Genomic DNA, 24399 nt, shown 5'->3' with positions numbered 1-24399 from the left:
CGAGAGAGTTATGATAAACGCGGATGCGTCGCCAGGCTCTGCTTTTTATCCATAGATTTATCAGATTAAATTTTTTATTATTTATAGCAGGGGTGTCAAAAGTCTGCCCTGAAGGCCATTTGCGGCCCACAGCTAATGTTTTAAAGGCCCACGGCACATTCTAAAAATACTATTAATATAAACAAAAACATAACAAAAGTGAAATAAAAAAGATTAAAAGTTAAATGTAATTTAGAAAAAGTTGCAATGTTGACTAATAAAACAAAGCTGTTTTTTTTTCTTTCAAACTGTCATTGCTCAAAACATAATATTGAATCAAAATCAATGTTATTATGAATTATTGACCTATCCAAGGTTCTGATTATTTCACATCAAATATTCCACTAAGAAAAATATTTTTGGTGGAAGATTTTACAAATTTGGTAAATAAATAACCGAAAAATGTTGTTGTTTTCTTACTGTACCAAAAATTAACCGAACCGTGACCTCTAAACCGAGGTACGTACCGAACCAAAATTTTTGTGTACCGTTACACCCCTATTATATACATATATAGAGGTAGATCATCACCTCGACTTGGTCATTTGATAAGTAGCTCACCTGGTGAAAAAGTGTGGGCACTCCTGATTTACAGTAATACACCGTGAAAACATCCATCCATCCATGTTCTACCGCTTGTCCCGTTCGGGGTCAGGCGGAAGGCGGGGTACACCCTGGACAAATCGCCACCTCATCGCAGGGGCCAACACAGATAGACAGACAACATTCACACTCACATTCAAAACAACCATAGATTTTATAGTAAAAACTGTGGTACTTTTTTTCCATTTTTGTGCTGTAAAAAAAAAACATACCACATATTATGGTGAAATTTTGGCAAATGAGCTGTCCGTTTTTTTACTGTAAAATCTACAGATTTTTTTTGCAAAGTACATATAAATTATATTTTCTATTAAATAATTGTTTAGTGATATAATGAGGCAATTTATACATGATTCACTGTTACAAGGCAGCCATAACTGCCATGTGGCCCTCAATTAAAACTAGTTTGACACCCGTGTTCTAATGTAATCTGCTTTGTCCTCCAACTCCTGCTAATGTTACTTTAAACACAACTCCATATTGGCTTTTTGCCCGTGCATTTTTCTATAAGTATATTTTCAACACAATCCCCAGGAGTCTTCCTCCCAGACAGGCACAGATGTTAATACGAGCTAATCGCTGTGTCTGCAGCAACACCCCGAGGCTGAAGACAACTCGTCACTCCACTCTCCGCTGGAGACGTTCTGCTACTCCTGAAGGGATTTGGCGGATTAAGCTGGCATTTATTGTCTGCGACATAGAGATATTGGGGAAACATACCAGTACACACACATGCATCCCACAGTGCACTGGCTCGTCTCCCGGTCGGCTTCATTCAACGACATATTGGAAGATCAACTGAACAGACAAGCTGTGAATCTGAGAACAAGCCAACAGGACGCTACTGATACAGTCTCAGGGAACTGTAGCCGGTATTCAAGGTGGATGGAATTATGAAAATACAACATGAAAACTGTCAAAATTCACCTTCATAAGGAAGATTTTGAGCATTTAGGCCCACTTCATTTTAAATGCACGGCACGTACGCCCTTAGAGGCATGCGTCATGTCCAATATGGTGACTGTACTATAAGCAAGACATATCCATCCAAGGTTATTAATAACACACAGATATTGGATAAAAACAAATACTGTACAACAACAATAGGGGACGATTTATTTCCAGATTCTGAATATCAAAGAACTAGTGACATGGAGCTAAGAAGCAGGGATGCACAATAATGGAAATTTGAACCAATAACTGATCATTTCCAGACCTTTACAACTGATAAACCGATGTTTATGTATTTATATTTACACAAGATTCAGTGAGAAGAAATTAATTTAGCGGTTCAATAATACATGATACAAAAAGAATCTGCATTGCAGTAAGCAACAACACCTTAACACAGAGCTGCTCAATGATATTCTGTTAGGACCCCCCTTGGAAGTAGAAAATAGTTTGCAACCTCACCTACTCTCCACTGTGACTATAAATAGTATAATTAATTTATAAAATTGTTATAACTATACCTATGCATAACAGTTTATTAACATAAAAAAATAAAATAAAAACTCCAGCCTTTCCTCGTCTCCCACTGTGGTTACAGTGATGCCAAGTGCTACATACACTTCATCATATTCTGGTACGGCAAAAAAAAATTGTTCCCCAAGGTCACATGTGCACCGCGAACCCCCTCGGGGGGCCCGCCTCACTATTTGAGAAACACTGCCTTAACAAGTGGCGTCACATCTCTTGTTGATTGATAAAAATAGAATAAATAAAAATATATTTTCCCTGACAGTAATAAAACGATGCAATAAATGCCTACCCCAAAAAAGGCAACATTCAATTGCAGATATCAAAGTATATTTTTTTACACACAAAAAATCGGGAAGCATGGCTCAGGTAGCAGAGAGGTTGTCTTCTAACCTGAAGGTTAGGGGTTCGATTCTCAGTCCTCCTGTGAACTTGTTGAAGATACTGAACCCCCAGTTGCTCCTGCTGCTGCGTCATCAGTAGGTAAAAAAGGTAATGGTGTCAAAGCATTTACCATTTAACCTGTGCCTCCAGATGAACAATGAAGTTAAAAATTGAAAACTACTCATTTTGTCACCAATTGCTTTCCCCTTAAGGTATTTTCTTTCAAAACTGTTGCCTCTTATCAGACTGTGTTTGCTGCAGTCGCCGCTATTAACTCTAGGTCTTGGCTTAGCAGCAAAAGCAGCTTTGTACTCCAAGCCATTGGCCACGAATGACTCCAAAAACGCCAACTTATAATATGAAATTGTCCCAAATACCAAATGCACTTATTCGCAGTAATTCTGTGTTTTTCACAAGTTTATTCCTTGAAATCATAATCGGACTAAACCGCATGCTATGCAATGTGTAAAATGTTTTCTAAATTGACTAACAAGATAAAGTGAGAGTACAGTAAAGTGACGTTCCATTGTTGTAAAGAGTAAATGGGTCCCACAGAGTGTACAGTATCAATCTTCTTCCACTAACAAGTGAGGAGGTTCCAAGAGACTACAGGCTTGTGATGCTTCACTTAATTGCACACAGCCCAAGCTCTACTGTATGCACACCTCTCTCTCACACACACACACGCACACACACGTTCACAATTAGGATGAAGGTACAGCTCCAGTGCTTGTTTACTCCAAGACTGGCTTGACAGAAGTAGGCACACATTTTTCACTGAGACAAGCCAGCTGCCTAACGGCAAAATAACACACTTCATCCTAACTAACCAAAACATTGTCAAACTAAGTGTTACTTTTATATTCTCCACATCTGCTACAGAGTTCTAAATCAGTCTGATATTATTTGACACCCAAATCAAGATCAGTATATGTGAATAGTTTTACAGAATAGATTTTTTGGTGATATTTGTTCTCTTTGTGGAAAAATTGTAATGGAAAGATGTTTTTAATTTAGGCTGTCAAGGCATTAATGCATGTAATCTATCACAAAAAAATATCACATTAATAATGTATAAACACAGACTAATCACCCAACCTACTGTGACTAGGAATGAAACAATTAACTGTGATTAAAAACAAACTATAAATGGACATTTTTCTGGTACTGTACGTTATTTTCGGCACAACCTGCTTGGAATGAAAACACGCTATAAAGAAGTGGGCGTTTTCCACCCACAAAAAAGCTGAAATCGGCAGTGTGAGTATATTTCGGATACTAAAAAAATGACCAAAGAGTCGTTTAAGACAATGCCTCACCCACTTGCAAAACCTGCCAAAAGAAGGTTGCGGCTAAAGGGTCTAATATGGTGCAGCATTTGCGAGATCGTCACCGAGCTTTACATGCAAAGGTAAGACAAAATAACTGAGTTTGATTGTATTAGTGACAAGTTAATCAATGAACAAAAATAGTTAAACATACAGTATATGTGTCACTTACAATCAGTAGATTAGCATTGAGTCAGTTCAGTGTAAACAAACAGCAACAGGTTCTCCTGCTAAGGGCATCATTCAGTGACCATTTAACGATAGAGATTGCTTCTTTCTGTCTGAGTTGAATAAACTATAAGCATTGTAAGTTAAGATAGCAAGTGCAAAACCAAAACATAGCATCAGAGGCTTGTCGAATAACAGCACAAAACATGGGATCTAATCATGCCAGTGTTTCCCACACATTCATTTATTTGTGGCGGCCCGCCACGAAAGAATTACGTCCGCCACAAATAGATTTTTCGGCTTTTTTGTTTTTTTTGTTTTTTGTCCTGTCCAGCTTCTCAGGCAAATCATATAGTTGATGTATAGTTGACCTGACCCCAAGGACTTTCCTTACGATAAGGCCTTACAATATTTTTTTCGGAAGCCCCGAAAAATTAATTGCCCTAACAAAGGGTGCAAAGTCTGCAGGCAGTAGGAAAAACATGGTAGGGAGTAAAACTGATGGCAGTCTAAAGTTCAAGATTTTTGGAGCTCTTTGTTCAGTGGATCAGATGTTTGATGAAGCTCTGTGTCTATCTACCACCACTACTGAAATTAAATATAAGGTTTATAAAAACAGGTTGACAACAATAATGAGACAAGCCAAAAAAGACTATTATAGTAACTTGTTAGAAAAAAATAAAGCCAATATCAAAGGAACATGGAACATATTGAAAAAGGTGATGGGAAGCACACCGGGACCTATCAGCCCGCCAAACCACTTTGTAAAAGAAGAAAAGATAATAAAAAATATGGACGAAGTGGCAAATGAGTTTAACTCATTTTTTGTAAACGTAGGTCCAAAACTAGCAGAAAATATAGAAAAACATGATGATGGGTCATTTCAGAATGGGTTGGGAGGTGGAGGCAGAGTACTTAAGTCAATGTTTTTGGGAGAAGTCAGTGAAAATGAAATTATAACAATTGTAAATAAATTAAAGAACAAAACATCAACAGACGATGATGGGTTAGATATGATAATTGTAAAAAAGACAATTGACTGCATCATTGAGCCTCTCTGCTATATCTTCAATCTCTCTTTCAATACAGGGACCTTCCCAGATAGAATGAAGGTAGCAAAGGTTATTCCACTCTTTAAAGATGGGGATAAGCACATGTTTACTAATTACAGACCGGTATCACTTCTGTCCCAATTCTCTAAGGTGCTTGAAAAAATATTTGTACAAAAATTAGACCATTTTATTGAAAAAAACAAGTTGTTGAGCGAGAGCCAGTATGGATTTCGTTCAAACAGATCTACTGCCTCTGCTGTGATGAACATAATTGAGGACATAACAACAGCCACCGATAGTAAGAAATACACAGTAGGGGTGTTTATAGACCTTAAGAAAGCGTTTGACACAATCGATCACTCTATCCTTTTATCCAAATTACATTCATACGGTGTGAGAGGAATAGTTTTAGATTGGTTAAATAGCTACTTGAATAACAGACAACAATATGTACAATATGCTGCTAATACATCTGAAAATATGAGTATTAAGTGTGGAATTCCACAAGGGTCTGTTCTGGGACCGAAACTATTTATTTTATACATAAATGATATCTGTGATGTGTCAAAATTACTCAATTTTGTATTATTTGCTGACGATACCAACTTTTACAGCTCTGGACATGACTTAAATGAATTACTAAAGAGTATGGAACAGGAAATGGTCAAACTCAAAAAATGGTTTGACGTTAACAAATTATCATTGAATTTGAAAAAAACTAAGTTCATGATTTTTAGTAAGAGAAAAAAGCCTGAAAATATTGTACTGTCAATAGCTGGAACAAGCATTGAAAAAGTCTCTGAGATTAGATTTTTGGGAGTGATTTTAGATGATAATATTAGTTGGAAATCGCATATCTCACATGTTAGAAAAAAGATGGCTAAAAGTATATTTATATTAAATAAGGTAAAAGATGTATTAGATTATAAAGCAATGCGTACACTGTATTGTGCACTTGTACTGCCTTATATCAATTATTGTGTGGAAATATGGGGTAGTACATATAAGAGTAACACAAAGCCACTGTACCTCCTTCAGAAGAGAGCGATCAGAATCATACACAAAACAGGTTATAGAGAGCACACAAATGGATTATTTATTAGCTCAGGACTTTACAAATTTTATGAACTAGTTGAGCAGCAGACATTATTGGTTATGTTCAGGGCTAGTAGTCAAGAGCTACCAACAAATCTACAAAAAAATTTCACTTTAATAGAAAAAGAAGGAAGAAGGAAAGGGCACTTTAAGCATCAGCTTGCACGAACAACATCAAAACAAATGTGTACATCAGTGGTGGGAGTAAAACTCTGGAACTCTCTCCATAATGAAATAAAGCAATGTAAAAACACATTTCAATTAAAAAAAGTCTTTAAAAACAGAACTATGATGTTATATGAGCACTGACAAAAGGGACGCAAAGGGAAAAATAAGGGGAAAAAAATAAAAATAAAAAATAAAAATAATAATAAACACACAAAAAAACCAACGCTTACATTATCCTACATGACTGTAGGTATTGTATAGTCTAGCTTTCCTTTCATTTTTTTTTTTTTTTTCTTTATCGACATGCACTATGGATCCTTGGTTGAATGATCACATTGTTCTTAGCTTTGTTTGGTTTGAATGATACCTTGTTATGATAGCCTTGTTCTATTCAGTTTTGTTTGGTTTGAATGATTACCTTATTCTTTTTCAGTTTGTTTGGTTTGGATGATTGCCTTGTTCTTTTTCAGTTTGTTTGGTTTGAGTGATTGCTTTATTTTTTCAGTTTTTGTTTTGTTTATTTATTTTTTGTTCAACTTATCTTGCTTGTTTATTCTTTTCATTGATTGTTTGTTCTATTAATTTCTATGAGTGTGTGCACTGGGTAGGGGTACAAACTTGTAGTTTTTAGGCTACAATAACTTTTCTTGTCAACTGGGTCATACATGTCCTGTAGCCTTTTTTACTACTCTAGAGTCTACGCCCCTGGTGGGTGGGTGCGTGTGGGTGTGGGTGCCTGTGTGTGCATATGTGATATATTGTTTTGTATTGATTTGTTGCATTGGATGTTCTAATGCACTACCGGCAAAGAAATACCAAGAAAATGTTTCTTTTGTGCGAAGGGGCAGGAAATATAAGATTTTCTTCATCCTGTTCCTTTTCGACATGGCTGTGTATTGAATGCAGTAAGGTATGTGAGATTGTTGAAATGTTGTTGAAATGTACACATCCAAGTACGAAATAAATAAATAATTGAATTGAATTGAACTGTTTTCTGTTTATTTGTTACTGGCTGTGGCAGGACACCTCTGCCTCTGTTTCACTTTATGTTGCTGGTAAATAATATGGTTGTAGTAGTAGGCTAAAGTTAAATTATTTAGTATGCACTAATTAAAGGGGCAGAACTTTAAGAGACATTTTAGCTTCTATATTTTATAAGATATTTTTTTGTAAGAACCACAATTAATAAATATATTTCAGTGAATAACTTATTGTTCAAATCTGTTTATAAATATGTACATAGTGTTGTAATTATATTGTAAAATGGATGGATGGACGGACGTTTAAAACAAAACTGTTATTATTAATTAGTAAGTATAAATTTTTTGAGCCTTTTTAGAGAAAATCATATCATTGTAATAAATTATGCAAATTACTCGATGATGTCATGGTGACCACGCCCATAGCTACGCCCCGACCGCCACAGGTATCTTGGCAGTTTATGGGAAACACTGTATGCACATGAAATAGATTATTCAAAATGAATAAATAGGCATGGATAACAGTTGATGATGAAAAGTGTATACCAATATGAGTAACATTTTCCCAAGGGTATCAATAAAGTTAATTTTAGTCTTATATTAATAATAACAATTAATTATTTTTATTTGTATTTATTTATCATTTGTAATAAATAAATAAATAAAAATATTTTGTACTGTTATCATAATGTTGATTGCCGTTATTTCTCATTGTAATCTAATTCTAATTATAATCTAATTTATTCCTAATTTAACTGCTGACATATGCAGTAACATATTGTGTCATTTTCCGTCTTATTATTTTGTCAAGTGGTAAAAATTGAATGACTTAATTCACTGTTAATATCTGCTTACTTTCTCTTTTAACATGTTCTATCTACACTTCAGTTAAAATGTAATAATCATGTCTTCTTTTGTTGCTTGATACTTTCAATTAGTTTTGGATGATACCACAAATTTGGGTATCAATCCGATACCAAGTCGTTACAGGATCATACATTGGTCATATTGAAAGTCGTCATGTGTCCAGGGACATATTTCCTGAGTTTATAAACATAATTTCCATTTAAAAAAAAAGAAAAAAGATTTTGTTATGTTAAAAAATGTCAATGTAATCATAGTAGTATCGACTAGATACGCTCCTGCACTTTGTATCATTACAGCAAATGTTAGGTGTAGATCCACCCTTGGCGTTTGTTTACAATGTGACGCATTGAAGTGCAGTGAAGCATGGTTAGCTATTCCTCGTCCTGCAGGGAGGATACTTGTAAGAAACGTACTTTATTTGATTATTTTCTTAATACGCAAAGTAGAAATGGGTCTGAGGGCTGTGCGCTCTGACCAATCAGGACTGAGTAGGAGGTCCTTGTTTCTTGCGTTTCCCCATGCAATTTTCACTCCCTGACGCAAACGACACAGGAGTGAGATTGAAAACCAGCTGCCATTTCTGGGTCTCTGAGAACGGAACACTGGCTGAAACGCTATATTCGCTAGTCCTCATAGGAAATTTGGTCTTCTTCTGGCAAAACACTACCACTTTGGTCAACTGGCGCCGCTAAAATCAACCAAAACTGAAATATCGTAAGTGGGGCTTTAATGCGCCTTTTGTATGGAAATAGACCTAAGAAATACGGTAGTTACATGATGGAGGGCTGCTTCGTTGTTGGAAAATTCGCCATGCCCTTTCCACTCCTTGATACTGGTCAAGGAGCTTCCAGCTCAGGGTTTTGGCTTGGTCCAATCCCTGGGCGGATCAAGGGGGGTTTATGCAGCAAAAGCCAAGAAAAAGTACAACAGATTCAAGCACTACTCCTTCAAAGATCACTGAAACACCATTTGGAGAGGTTTTCTGAAGTAGTTGAAACTATTTGAGAGGCATATTTTTCAAGGAACTGTATTCACCAGCTTGTGAAGACAAACTTTGTTGGTTTGAGTCCCCCTCCCTGACTCAACCGCTCCACATGCACAGGACAGAGAGTGCAAACCAGCGCTGTGCTCTTCCAATCAGGTCATTTAGCAAAGTCTCAATTGACTGCTGCTCCAGTTTCCATGGAGAAGGAATAAGCAGAGAGAGAGAAAGAGAGAGCGAGGAAGAAGAGCTGGAGGAAAAAAATCAATGATTCCCCTTGAGCTCAACTTGAGGTCTGTGTTGACTGTGAGCTCCGTTGAAAAAAAAGAACCATAAAACCAGAATGTACAGTAGGGAAGGGATCATTGTGGCCCCGTTCCCGGGTGGAGGGGGTTAATCATTTTGCAGTGCAGTCTGCTGAAAATGATGGAAAGCGCCACTCTGGTCACAACTGATCAAAGTTGGAATTGTCACAAAACATATTTTAAGATTCAGGATAGGATAGGATAGGACTTTATTGTCATTGCAGAAGTACAACAAAACTATGTTTTCAGCACAAACCCATTCAAGATTAGACAAACAAACAGTGTAGAGGGTTACAGAACAGGAACGCTGATGGGTCGCCACGAGGCGCCCCGTAAAAGATAAGAAAAAGGTAAAACGCTGGGGAAGAAGATGAGTAAAAAAATACAATCTAGACTGGGCTCCTAAGGGGGTATGCCCATTGTCTTGGGTGTGTCGATGTAATGTTCATAGGCTGGGGCCGTTCTGCATGCAAGCAAAAGTTCGACTTCAGGTGTCGTTGAGGAGGGAAGGAGGTCAAAAGCGTCCATCATTGATGTGTCCTTGGGGGTGTTTTCAGAAGAGCCTGTTCCTGTTGTTCACAGCATCAAGGCCATTCGAGGGAGTCAAATCGTAGATTAGGATGTTTGTTTTCCGCGAGCAGACATTACAATGACTTGTCTGTTCTATTCGTCCATGCTGGCCCTCATATTCAATTTTTCCTTTTCAGCAAGCTTCTCCATGATGTAATCCGACTTGCGATTCAGTTCAGAAATCGCCACAGTCTGTGATCCCACAGCCCGGCCCAAACCTTCCATTGCGACGAACAGCCTTTGGGCTCCTTGAGTGGCTGCCATCGTCTTACGAATTTGACGATACACCAGAGCAATACCCAGCCCAATTCAACACTCCACTGCGGTCTGGCAGTTAAAACAGATGCACCCCCCCTCCCCAATTCGTCACGTTTCACGTGTCAGGTAAACCGCGACGAATGGGGCTATATGAATCGCCTTCGTACTGTATTTTGTTTCAGGATTTCACAACAGCAAATAACTGCGTTCTTTGAATGCGTAGATGCAAATGTTTCCCCCCACCGGCGCCCAGGAAGTGACGCCGTCATAATTGTGTGGTGCAGTGACGCAATGAAGCAGGCCGCAGAGGTACAACTTGCAGCTGCCTGCTTCTATTTAGAGAAAGGAAACCAGGACGACTATCACCGTCTCCTTTTTGCAGTTCTGAATACAGGAAGGCTGCACACAAAGTAGCATGCATGAGCACAAGGTAATCCAAGGACCTAATGCCTGCCACCTGTTGGTGATTCGACTGAAGTTCACCCATTCACCTTGCAGCCTCCCTTTCGTCATGCTGCAGCATACTCTTTCTCTCTTTGGCCCCGGCATGACTCATAACGCCAGCTGACTACTGAGCTCACTGCTGCTGAGGAGCAGCAAAAGTCCCATTATCATAAACGCAGCAATACGGAATAACACAATTTGGAAAGCAGCTACATGATGAGACTTTTATGACAATTATATGTTGGAACGTGCGCATATAGATGGTAAATGGTAGTATTATTGTCCACATCTTTAAAACTTTCATGTAGATAAACCCAATGGTTCTCACACTTTTTTCACCACGCATCACCTCAGAAAACACTACCACCATAATGACCAACATTAAACTACAGTAGCGTAGTAGGCCTAAGTATTCATTAAAAACAAGGCAGATCTTTAACAATCATTATTAATATTTTGGCCACTGTGACTTTACACACAGTTTTAATAGTAACACTGTGTTTGAATAATTATGTAGGTGATTCTTTAGAAGATGGGAGCCCGCATACCAGTTTGACTATAATAACCCATTCACAGTCACCTCTTGATTGACAGGTGACATATTAGCCCAGGTCTACTGGGGTAGGCTCTAGTTTCCATGTGACCCTGAAGAAGAAACTAAAAACTGCACTAAGGTAGATGTTTTTTTACGCCAACATATCCTAGAGCAGGGTCAGCAACCTTTAACATCAAAATAAACATTTTGCTCCTCCACTACTATTGCCGCATAACTCAACAGTTATAAAGTTTTACAAGTTTTCATTGTTTTTAATTTTGCAGACAAAGAAATCTGTCCATCAGGATTGTGCAAAAATCTGAAATGTAATTCAATTAATTTGAAGAATTCAAATTTGAATTGAATTGCCTCCGCCTTACAGGATGTTGAATTACAATTCCTATGAATTCCTGATAAGTAGTAACAGGAATAATCGGTCGCATTTAACAAAGTTAAAGTTTTACTTAAGTTTTACACTAACATTCCACCATTTTCTGTCATTTAAAACCACAATACCCATGACTTTTAGGTTTATACCTACAAAAATGGCTAAAATGCTAGTATGTTAACAATTAGCATGCTAATCTTTTTTGATTGATTGATTGAAACTTTTATTAGTAGATTGCACAGTACAGTACATATTCCGTACAATTGACCACTAAATGGTAACACCCGAATAAGTTTTTCAACTTGTTTAAGTCGGGGTCCACGTAAATCAATCCATGCTAAGCAGTAGCCATGACTTTTTATTTTCTATCTATAAAGTTGGCTAAAACCTTATCATGTTAACACTCAACATGCTAGTCCCTGATAAGCATAAGCCATTACTTTTAGTTTTTTACCTACAAAATTGGCTAAAATGCTAGCATGCTAACGCTTAGCATGCTAATCCACATCAAACCATATCCATGACTATTAATTTTACACATACAAAATAGGCCGAATGCATTCACTCATGTAAATACTGTATACATAGACCAGATAATTTGTATTTATATTATTATTTTATTCATCTTGTTTTATTTTCAATTCTTAGTTATCTTAGTGTTGCTAGTTATTATTTAATGTAACACCATTGCACCAAAAAAAATTCCTAGTTTATGAACCCTCACTGACAATGGCAATAAAAAGATTCTGATTCTGACTTAGCATGCTAATCAATGCTAAGCAATATCCATGAGTTTAAGTTTTATACCCTACATTATTAGCTTAACATGCTCACAGTTAACATGCTAACTGAACATTAACACAATTAAATGATTTTTTTTTTACAAGTAAACATTGTTGCTGTAATAAGTATAATACGTATGCATGATTATTGAATACACCTAAGTTATCCATTGGAATTTCAATTGTACTTCCTGTTTGCCAACTCAATTCAGATTCACATCTTTTTGATTAAAATGTGGGTCTGCTGTCCATACAGAGTTGTCTTTTTTTAGGACATATTCATGCTTAGTTCACTGCTGAGTTTGAACACTCTAGAACAGTGGTTCTCTAACTTCTTTCACCAAGTACCACCTCACAAAACTCTTTGCTTTCCAAGTACCACCATAATGACCAACAATAAAATACAGTAGTGTAGTAGGCCTAAATATTAATCAAAAAACAAGGCAGAGGTTTTATTTAACAAATATATTTTGTATTTTTGGCCGCTGTTAAATTACACACAGTTTGAATGGTAACACTGTTTGAATATAGGAAAATAATGCACTGAACTTACGTAACGAATCCAAAAGAATTATTTGGACATAAAAGTTAAATAAACACACTAAAATAGATATCAAAATGCAGTTGAGTTCAGTGACAGAAATGACGGAGTAAGACGGTTCTGTTTGTGTCTTCTTTATTTTGGCGTCTACTACGGCTTACAATCGTCGTATTGTAACGACTTCCATTGAAGGCTGATAAACCTTTGATAACAGCTCTAGTCACGTCTTTACAATATTTAATTACGTGGTTCTTTGGCGTACCACTAGGGCAGGGGTCGGCAAACCCAAAATAATGAAAGAGCCATATTGGACCGAAAAGACACAAATAAAATCTGTCTGGAGCCGCAAAAAATTTAAAGACAAGACATGATATAAGTGTCTATATTAGCTATATTAGCCAACTATCAAAATGACTATGTGTCATAGGCTGACGCAAATCTTTGTTGACAGAAATGTTGAAATGTAATATTTATTCTACACATTCTTACAACATTCAAAATCATTAGTACAATGGAGGCTTTTCAGAGGGTGAGATAACTCCTGGAAATTGCTGGCTTAGAAATGCCAAAGGTATAGATAGATGTGTCCATTCATCAATTTTCTACCGCTTGTCCCTTACGGGGTCGCGGGGGGTGCTGGAGCCTATCCCAGCTGCACACAGGCGTAAGGCGGGGTACACCCTGCGTCCAAGTTAAAGAAAACGGCAAGCTTTCTTCTTCTAGTAGATTTATTACAATCTTTGCAAGCTGGGTAAAGTTTGCTGTGGTCTATAACGGTACACAACTATCAGAAATGCAGCCAATATTACATACAGATAATGTGTCGTGAGACATGCAAATATAAATCAAATTAAGATGACTTAAAATAAATTAAATGAGCTAAAATATACCTACAAATGAGGCATAATGATGCAACATATACATACAGCTAGCCTAAATAGCATTTTAGCATCGTTTAGCTTGCAGTAATGCAGTGACCAAATATGCCTGATTATGTATACAGTATTTACATGAGTGAATGCATTCGGCCTATTTTGTATGTGTAAAATTAATAGTCATGGATATGGTTTGAAGTGGATTAGCATGCTAAGCGTTAGCATGCTAGCATTTTAGCCAATTTTGTAGGTAAAAAACTAAAAGTAATGGCTTATGCTTATCAGGGACTAGCATGTTGAGTGTTAACATGATAAGGTTTTAGCCAACTTTATAGATAGAAAATAAAAAGTCATGGCTACTGCTTAGCATGGATTGATATACGTGGACCCCGACTTAAACAAGTTGAAAAACTTATTCGGGTCTTACCATTTAGTGGTCAATTGTACGGAATACGTACTGTACTGTGCAATCTACTAATAAAAGTTTCAATCAATCAATCAAAAAGGATTAGCATGCTAATTCTTAACATACTAGCATTTTAGCCATTTTTGTAGGTATAAACCTAAAAGTCATGGATATTGTGATTTTAAATGACAGAAAATGGTGGAATGTTAGTGTAAAACTTAAGTAAAACTTTAACTTTGTTAAATGCGACCGATTATTCCTGTTACTACTTATCAGGAATTCATAGGAATTGTAATTCAACATCCTGTAAGGCGGAGGCAATTCAATTCAAATTTGAATTCTTCAAATGAATTGAATTAAATTTCAGATTTTTGCACAATCCTGATGGACAGATTTCTTTGTCTGCAAAATTAAAAACAATGAAAACTTGTAAAACTTTATAACTGTTGAGTTATGCGGCAATAGTAGTGGAGGAGCAAAATGTCTATTTTGATGTTAAAGGTTGCTGACCCTGCTCTAGGATATGTTGGCGTAAAAAAACATCTACCTTAGTGCAGTTTTTAGTTTCTTCTTCAGGGTTACATGGAAACTAGAGCCTACCCCAGTAGACCTGGGCTAATATGTCACCTGTCAATCAAAAGGTGACTGTGAATGGGTTATTATAGTCAAACTGGTATGCGGGCTCCCATCTTCTAAAGAATCACCTACATAATTATTCAAACACAGTGTTACTATTAAAACTGTGTGTAAAGTCACAGTGGCCAAAATATTAATAATGATTGTTAAAGAATCTGCCTTGTTTTTAATGAATACTTAATGAATTACACCCCCCCCCCCGCCCCCGATATTGGAGGTCTCAAGGTTGGCAAGTATGCTGATTAGCCCTCCACACAAGTCAATAACATCAACAAAGCTCACCTTCACGCCCAACATTAAAAGTTTGGTGGACAAAATGAGACAAAGGAGTGGCATAAAGCACGTCTTAGAAAGTTGTAAGTGTAAACAAACTACGGTGACTTCAAGGACCACCAAAATTAGTAGGACAAAACTAGAGATGTCCGATAATGTCGGACTGCCGATATTATTAGTCGATAAATGCTTTAAAATGTAATATCGGAAATTATCGGTGTCGGTTTCAAAATTATCGGTATCGGTTTCAAAAAGTAATATGTATGACTTTTTAAAACGCCACTGTGTACACGGACGTAGGGAGAAGTACAGAGCGCCAATAAACCTTAAAGGCACTGCCTTTGCGTGCCGGCCCAGTCACATAATATCTATGGCTTTTCACGCACACAAGTGAATGCAATGCATACTTGGTCAACAGCCATACAGATCCCACTGAGGGTGACCGTATAAACAACTTTAACACTGTTACAAATATGCGCCACACTGTGAACCCACACCAAACAAGAATGACAAACACATTTCGGGAGAACATCCACACCGTAACACAACATAAACACAACAGAACAAATACCCAGAACCCCTTGCAGCACTAACTCTTCCGGGACGCTACAATATACACCCCCCGGGTACCCCACAAAATTAGGCATAATAATGTGTCAATTACACGACTGTATATATCGGTATCGGTTGATATCGTAATCGGTAATTAAGAGTTGGACAATATCGGAATATCGGATATCGGCAAAAAAGCCATTATTGGACATCTCTAGACAAAACGGCGCTCGCCAAATAGTCTCTAATCACGGAAACATGTTTAATATAAACAAACAGTGGGATTACTAACAATTAGGAAGGTTTGTGTCATGTTTGTCCTCCCACAGAAAATATATCAAAACAAAAAATATATTTTTTCCCTCAACTTTTTCCATTTTTCATACACTTTTGAAAAAGCTCAGAGAGCCACTAGTCCGGCGCTAAAGAGCTGTATGTGTCTCTAGAGCCGCGGGTTGCCGACCCCCGTACTAGATGGAGCCCTGGTACACGTATACAGTTTGAGAATCACTGCAACATGTCTTTCGGGCAGACGTCACTCTCACCACACACCTTCACACAAAACAACAACCTATCACCAGTCAGGACTGCGCCTGTACGCATTCATGTCCTCACAAACCTTTGGAAATTATAGAAGTCTTATAAAAAATGCTCATTTATCACACTACACTTATAAAAAAAAACTACAACAAGGGGGCTCCGGAGCCGCGGGTTTCTGATGCCTGCTTTAGACTTTCAATTGCGAAGTAAATGTAAAAAAGAAGAGGAAAGTAAAGCGACTTAAAACTGTTTTAATATGATTGCCGTACATGTCAATAGACTATTCAGGTGTGCAAAATGTACTATAACTTTGCCAGCATGGGTGCTTCATTATACATCAGAGTTCCAAGCCACTGAAACAACGCAAGCTGCTTTTAGACACACGCACATTCAGTCGCATGTGTGCTGCCTCTCTCTCTCCCCTCCTGTTGCCACAGCAACGCAGCCCTTGCCTCCACGTCTCCGTGATGGCACATGCTCCGCACTACGAAGATAACCCTCCTGCGGTGCACACACTAATGATACAACACACGCAGGACACACGCTCGTCACGCCAAGCAAGGATGGAGCGCACCACTTTCTCACTTAAAATACAACAATGGATTCATTTTAACTAGAAGTAAATAACACATTTTCATTTGTGGAACTTTTTCGTCTGTACAGAGCAGCAAGGGGGCGTGATGTTGTCGTGTAACTTGACTAAACTTCAACGCTTTTTACTTTCACAAAAGTACAAGATATACAAGACAGAGAGTTTTTGACCGCATTTAACACAACGCTGCTTTTTACGATAAAGTGACGACATTGGGGACTCACCTCGCAGTTGCGTCCGGTGAAGCCCTGACTGCACGTGCAGGTGTACTCCCAGGTGTCCTCTGCTCTGCCCGGGGAGGGAAGAGCCAGGCACAGCCCCCCGTTGAGGCAGGGTCGCCCCTCGCAGGGGTGCAGCCCGGGTGCGGCCTGGGTTGGCGTGGGCTCCGCCGGTGCCGGCGTGTCCGGGGCCAGCTGGAACGGGGAGGGGACGGCCCGGACGCCGCAGCTCAGGAGCAGGAGGAACAGTGGAGGTGTGACGCTCATCCTGATGCTCTCCTGTGAAGTGTTTGCTCGGTGGGTTTCTCTGGTGGAGGCAGGATGTCAGGCAGGCAGCAGAGAAAAGAAGACTGATTCAGGGGGGGGGATACAGTGAGAGAGAGAGAGGGTGTGTGTCACCGTGACGACACACGCAAACTCCACCCCCCTCCATACTCACTCTCTCTCCGAGGCACGGCTCACACACCGTGCAGAGGAACAGAGATGCTCCTCTCATCGAGCGCAACCTCTGATCGCAGGCGGTTTTCTAAGGAAGGGAGATAACGGCCTCACTTTGAGAAAGATGGCCTTTTGATTAGTGAGTGTTAAAATGTGCAAGGAGGGTAAATGCAATTAACCAAGCTGAATGTGCAGAGTAATATTCAAATATAACTGGGAATGAATGCAATTTCCATCCAGCCATAGAGAAGGTTTGATCCAGTAAAATTAAAAGAGCAATGTTAGGTTTGGAAAAACACTAACCTATTCATTATTAACTGTCTGGAATGGACTTATGCTATCTTCAAGTTGAAGTAGAGTGGTACCGTAATTTCCGGACTATAAGCCGCTACTTTTTCCCCTCGTTCTGGTCCCTGCGGCTTATACAAGGGTGCGGCTTATTTACGGCCTGTTCTTCTCCGACACCGACGAAGAGGATTTCGGTGGTTTTAGTACGCAGGAGGAAGACGATGACACAATGATTAAAGACTGACTTTTCATATACCGGTAGGCTGGTTATTTTGATAACGTACAGGCGAGCACTTTGTATTACTTTGCACCGTTGTATTATTTGTACTCTGCACGAATGCTGTTCGCCATGTCAAAGATGTGAAAGTTTGATTGAAAGATTTATTGTTAATAAATGGGACGCTTTGCGTTCCCAAACAGTCATCTCTGTCCCGACAATCCCCTCCGTGGTAGCAGGAACCCCTATATACTACGGTAATTACACATCAAAACCCTGCGGCTTATAGTCGGGTGCGGCTTATATATGGAGCAATCTGTATTTTCCCCTAAATTTAGCTGGTGCGGCTTATAGTCAGGTGCGGCTTATAGTCCGGAAATTACGGTAGTTGTTTTTTTTGGCGACAAGAATTCACAAAGTTAAGCTCATGGCGCAGTAAATTGAATGATGCTAACACGTTTGTTACTGGATACAGTCTAATACTTTTCGGTCTTGGAGACTTTGTATCTGCAAGCAATATCCAACATCACATGGACAAAGATAAGACCTTCTGGAGGAAAGTTCTGGGGTCAGATGAAACATAAATTGAGCTGTTTGGCCACAATACCAAGCAAAATGTTTGGAGGAGAAAAGGTTAAGCCTTTAATCCCAGGAACACCATCCCTACCGTCAAGCATGGTGGTGGTAGTATTATGCTCTGGGCCTGTTTTGCTGCAAATGGAACTGGTGCTTTACAGAGAGTAAATGGGACATTGAAAAATGAGGATTACCTCCAACTTCTTTAGGACAAACTAAAATCATCGGCCCAGAGGTTGGGTGTTGGGCGCAGTTGGGTGTTCCAACAGGACAATGACCCCAAACACACGTCAAAAGTGGTAAACGAATGGCTAAATCAAGGTAGAATTAAGGTTTTAGAATGGCCTTCCCAAAGTGTGGACAATGCTGAAGAAACAAGTCCATGTCAGAAAACCAACAAATTTAGCAGAACTGCACCGATTTTGTCAAGAGGAGTGGTCAAAAATTCAACCAGAAGCTTGCCAGAAGCTTGTGGATGGCTACCAAAAGCGCCTTATTGCAGTGAAACTTGCCAAGGGACATGTAACCAAATATAAACATTGCTGTATGTATACTTTTGACCCAGCAGATTTGCTCACATTTTCAGTAGACCCATAATAAATTCATTAAAGAACCAAACTTCATGAATGTTTTTTGTGACCAACAAGTATGTGCTCCAATCCCTCTATCACAAAATAATAAGAGTTGTAGAAATTATTGGAAACTCAAGACAGCCATGACATTACCGTATTTTTCGGACTATAAGTCGCAGTTTTTTCATAGTTTGGCCGGGGATGCGACTTATACTCAGGAGCGACTTATGTGTGAAATTATTAACACATTACCGTAAAATATCAAATAATATTATTTAGCTGATTCACGTAAGAGACTAGACGTATAAGATTTCATGGGATTTAGCGATTAAGAGTGACAGATTGTTTGGTAAACGTATAGCATGTTCTATATGTTATAGTTATTTGAATGACTCTTACCATAATATGTTACGTTAACATACCAGGCACATTCTCAGTTGGTTATTTATGCGTCATATGACGTACACTTATTCAGCCTGTTGTTCACTATTCTTTATTTATTTTAAATTGCCTTTCAAATGTCTATTCTTGGAGTTGGGTTTTATCAAATAAATTTCCCCAAAAAATGCGACTTATACTCCAGTGCGACTTATATATGTTTTTTTTCCTTCTTTATTATGTATTTTCGGCCGGTGCGACTTATACTCCGAAAAATACGGTACTTTATATTAGAAATGGCAATAGCAGAGGATGAATGTCAGATAATAAGAAGGTAGAGAAAAAGAAGAAACTAATCGACTACGGTGTCTGCACCGACTACAAAGGCGGACGCGCGCAATTTTTCAGGATTTATGCAGATCCCAAATACAGATCAGCAGGTACCAGAAGGTAAGAAAAGTAGCTTTTGCATATTATGGTGAAACAAAACACCAGATGATATGTCTTACCTTATACACACACCATTATAATACTCGTATGTTGAAGCACGTCAAGCAGTGCGGCTTCATAGCTTACCAAAGTCGAACTAAAACATTTTGATCGATTTTTGAGCGCCGTGTGTAATGTTCTATATTTTCAATGGAACATATAAAATATTGGTGTTGTTTATTTGAGTCATATTGCCAACATAGTGCAGTCTACCGTATTTTTCGAAGTATAAGTCGCACCGGCCGAAAATGCATAATAAAGAAGGAAAAAAACATATATAAGTCGCACTGGAGTGTAAGTCGCATTTTTTGGGGGAATTTATTTGATAAAACCCAACACCAATAATAGACATTTGAAAGGCAATTTAAAAATAAATAAAGAATAGTGAACAACAGGCTGAATAAGTGTACGTTATATGAGGCATAAATAACCAACTGTGAACATGCCTGGTATGTTAACGTAACATATTATGGTAAGAGTCATTCAAATAACTATAACATATAGAACATGCTATATGTTTACCAAACAATCTGACACTCCTAATCGCTAAATCCCATGAAATCTTATATGTCTAGTCTCTTACGTGAATGAGCTAAATAATATTATTTGATATTTTATGGTAATGTGTTAATAATTTCACAAATAAGTCACTCCTGAGTATAAGTCGCACCCCCGGCCAAACTATGAAAAAAACTGCGACTTATAGTCCGAAAAATACGGTACATGTATCTCTAATGTTTGACTGCCATCTACACTTATCATTACACCATGTACCACATAAAATTGCTTCGAGGCCGGTAAGCAAAACCAGAATTATTCCGTACATTAGTCGCACCGAGTTATACGGCGCACTGTCAAGTTTTGAGGGGGAAAAAAGGATTTTAAGTGCGCCTTATAGTCCGGAAAATACAGTACATATTTTCTTTATATTGTTGTGTTGCAAATGTTTTGTCATGGCCTTTAAAATAATGACTATCTGTGTAATGCTGCATTTAGCCTTTTTCCCAAAATGGACTCTCACTCGCGATACATTTACATGTTTGTATTCATGATTTTATATTAAAGAAGCATGAAGCAGCGTTGCATTTAAGTACAGTTTGAACATTTACCCCAGCAGCGCAGATGACATAAAGCTAAATTTACTGGTGAATTTACTCTAAAAGTGAGTGCATCATTTAGAGAGTAGTCATTCCAAAAAGGCCTACTGAAATGAATTTTTTTTTATTTAAACGGGGATAGCAGATCCATTCTATGTGTCATACTTGATCATTTCGCGATATTGCCATATTTTTGCTGAAAGGATTTAGTAGAGAACAACAACGATAAAGTTTGCAACTTTTGGTCGCTGATTAAAAAAAGCCTTGCCCCTACCGGAAGTAGCGTGACGTCACAGGCTGGAGGGCTGCTCACATTTCCCTATTGTTTACACCAGCAGCGAGAGAGATTCGGACCGAGAAAGCGACGATTACCACATTAATTTGAGCGAGGATGAAAGATTCGTGGATGAGGAACGTGAGAGTGAAGGACTAGAATGCAGTGCAGGACGTATCTTTTTTCGCTCTGACCGTAACTTAGGTACAAGGGTTCATTGGATTCCACACTTTCTCCTTTTTCTATTGTGGATCACGGATTTGTATTTTAAACCACCTCGTATACTATATCCTCTTGAAAATGAGAGTCGAGAACGCGAAATGGACATTCACAGTGACTTTTATCTCCACGACAATACATCGGTGAAGCTCTTTAGCTACTGAGCTAACGTGATAGCATCTGGCTCAAATGCAGATAGAAACAAAATAAATAAACCACTGACTGGAAGGATAGACAGAAGATCAACAATACTATTAAACCATGGACATGTAAATACATGGTTAATAATTTCCAGCTTGGCGAAGCTTAACAACGCTGTTGCTAACGACGCCATTGAAGCTAACTTAGTAACGGGACCTCACAGAGCTATGATAAAAACATTAGCGCTCCACCTACACCAGCTAGCCCTCATCTGCTCATCAACACCCGGGCTCACCTGCGTTCCAGCGATCGACGGAAGGACGAAGGACTTCACCCGATCATCAATGCGGTCGGCGGCTAGCGTCGGCTGGCGCGTCTGCTATCCAAGTCAAAGTCCTCCTGCTTGTGTTGCTACAGCCAGCCGCTAATACACCGATCCCACCTACAACTTTCTTCTTTGCAGTCTTCATTGTTCATTAAACAAATTGCAAAAGATTCACCAACACAGATGTCCAGAAAACTGTGGAATTTTGAGATGAAAACAGAGCTTTTTTGTATTGGATTCAATAGTGTACCAATACTTCCGTTTAATTAGTGACGTCACGCGCATATGTCATCATACATAGACATTTTCAACCGGAAGTTCCCCGGGAAATTTAAAATTGCACTTTATAAGTTAACACGGCCGTATTGGCATGTGTTGCAATGTTAAGATTTCATCATTGATATATAAACTATCAGACTGCGTGGTCAGTAGTAGTGGCTTTCAGTAGGCCTTTAACAAATTAACATTATGAGCGATTATCAAACAGCTAACGTTAGCTCCAGTTAGCTCACCAGACAAATGGCTCAACTCTTCGCTAAAATAAATCGTTAACGTTGCCTTTTGGAAGTGACACTAAGAGGGGATTTACCTTTAGATTCCCGTCCATGTGTGAACATATTTCTGAATCTGTTAAAAAGCAGAGTATAAAAGTGTTGAATGAAAACAAGTACGGTGCAGCTCGACTACATGAAAGGCAATAGCTTCCCGCTCCTCACTGGAGGTGTGACGTTCGTGAACGAGTCGAGTCTTTTGATCGGCTCTTTTAATTGAACAATGTAAACCGATAGGCAGTTTCGAGCCATTCGTTTGGAAGCCGTCCGACTGGAAACTGAGACTGTGTCAAAGAAAACATAGCATTTTTATTTACTTTTAATGTTTTTTTTTATTCACTTTTTCTTTGTAACCGTTCTGATATGTAAAGAAGTTGAAGGGCACACACACCAGGTAAGGCAATACTGTATTTTTCTTGAATTCACATTTGAATAAAGTTTATATTTTTTTCCCGAGTTTTATTTGTATTTTTTATGTACATGAATGCATTTTATTCCTACGCATTGTGTATTTTTTCTATATTGCTAAAATGCTCTTGTGCTGTGTTTTAAGGGAAGTGAAAATTGTGATGATGTCACAGTCAAAGCATGTGGATATAGCGCCACCTTAAGGAATGTTTACAATGAAAACACAACAAAAAAAACTAAAGCTGATATTTGTAATTTCCACCAATAGAGCACTATTTGTGGAAAATGTAATTATTTATTTCCGCATCTTTATAATACAATATAATAATAATAATAATAATAATACCTGGGATTTATATAGCGCTTTTCTAAGTACCCAAAGTCGCTTTACATGTTAAAAACCCATCATTCATTCACACCTGGTGGTGGTAAGCTACCCCACTACCCTGGGGTAGTCTGACGGAAGCGTGGCTGCCAATTTGCGCCTACGGCCCCTCCGACCACCACCTATCATTCATTCAACATTCAATCACCGGTGTGAGCGGCACCGGGGGAAAGGGTGAAGTGTCCTGCCCAAGGACACAACGGCATGGTAAGAGGCGGGGAGCGAACCTGCAACCCTCAGGTTTCTGACACGGGCGCTCTACCCACTACGCCATGCCGCCCCTATAACTGCTACTAGTGATTGTTTCAAAATAAATATATGAATTTTTTTTTTTTTAAATATATATATATAAAATGTAATTTGTTATGTTAATATAAATATATATAAGTGTATATATATATAAATGTTTATATATATTATAAATGTATATATTAAAATAAATATATACATATATATACATATATATATATATACATACATACATACATATATATATATGCATATAAATACACACATATATATATATACACACATATTTACATATATATATATACACTTATACATATATATATATACATACATATATATATATACATATACATATATATATATACATATATATATATACATACATACATATACATATATATATATATACATATATATATATACATACATATATATATACATATATATATATACATATATATATATATATATATATATATATACATATATATATATATACATATATATACATACATATATATATATATACACATATATGTATATACATATATATATATATACATATATATATGTATACATATATATATACATATATATGTATATATATATATATACATATATATATATATATATATATATATATATATATATATATATATATATATATATATATATATATATATATATATATATATACATATATATATATATATATTTATATATTTACACACA

The 24399-nt window shown here is 37.7% G+C and overlaps 1 protein-coding gene across 5 annotated transcripts in view; it reads right to left on the bottom strand.

Moving 5' to 3' along the window:
- Positions 1-22816, bottom strand: part of LOC133663648 (delta and Notch-like epidermal growth factor-related receptor) — a 130755-nt gene extending 107939 nt beyond the window's left edge. Inside the window, exons 1-4 of one of the 5 annotated variants that reach the window (XM_062068287.1) lie at positions 22664-22799; positions 22045-22269; positions 17500-17586; positions 17067-17367 (exon numbers count right to left, since the gene is read on the bottom strand). In XM_062068287.1, coding sequence (XP_061924271.1) covers positions 17067-17327 — 261 coding nt within the window. In that variant the 5' untranslated portion in view covers positions 17328-17367; positions 17500-17586; positions 22045-22269; positions 22664-22799. Of the gene's footprint in view, positions 1-17066; positions 17411-17499; positions 17587-22044; positions 22270-22663 lie in introns of those variants that run through there. The other 4 variants (XM_062068284.1, XM_062068286.1, XM_062068285.1 and 1 more) reach the window with 4 other exon arrangements.
- Between the last annotated feature and the right edge of the window lie 1583 nt (positions 22817-24399).

This window comes from Entelurus aequoreus, linkage group LG13 (assembly GCF_033978785.1).
Source record: "Entelurus aequoreus isolate RoL-2023_Sb linkage group LG13, RoL_Eaeq_v1.1, whole genome shotgun sequence".
Taxonomy (NCBI): Eukaryota; Metazoa; Chordata; class Actinopteri; order Syngnathiformes; family Syngnathidae; genus Entelurus; species Entelurus aequoreus.
The sequence above is the reverse complement of the archived record's forward strand: the minus strand, read 5'-3'. Positions and strand labels throughout refer to the sequence as shown.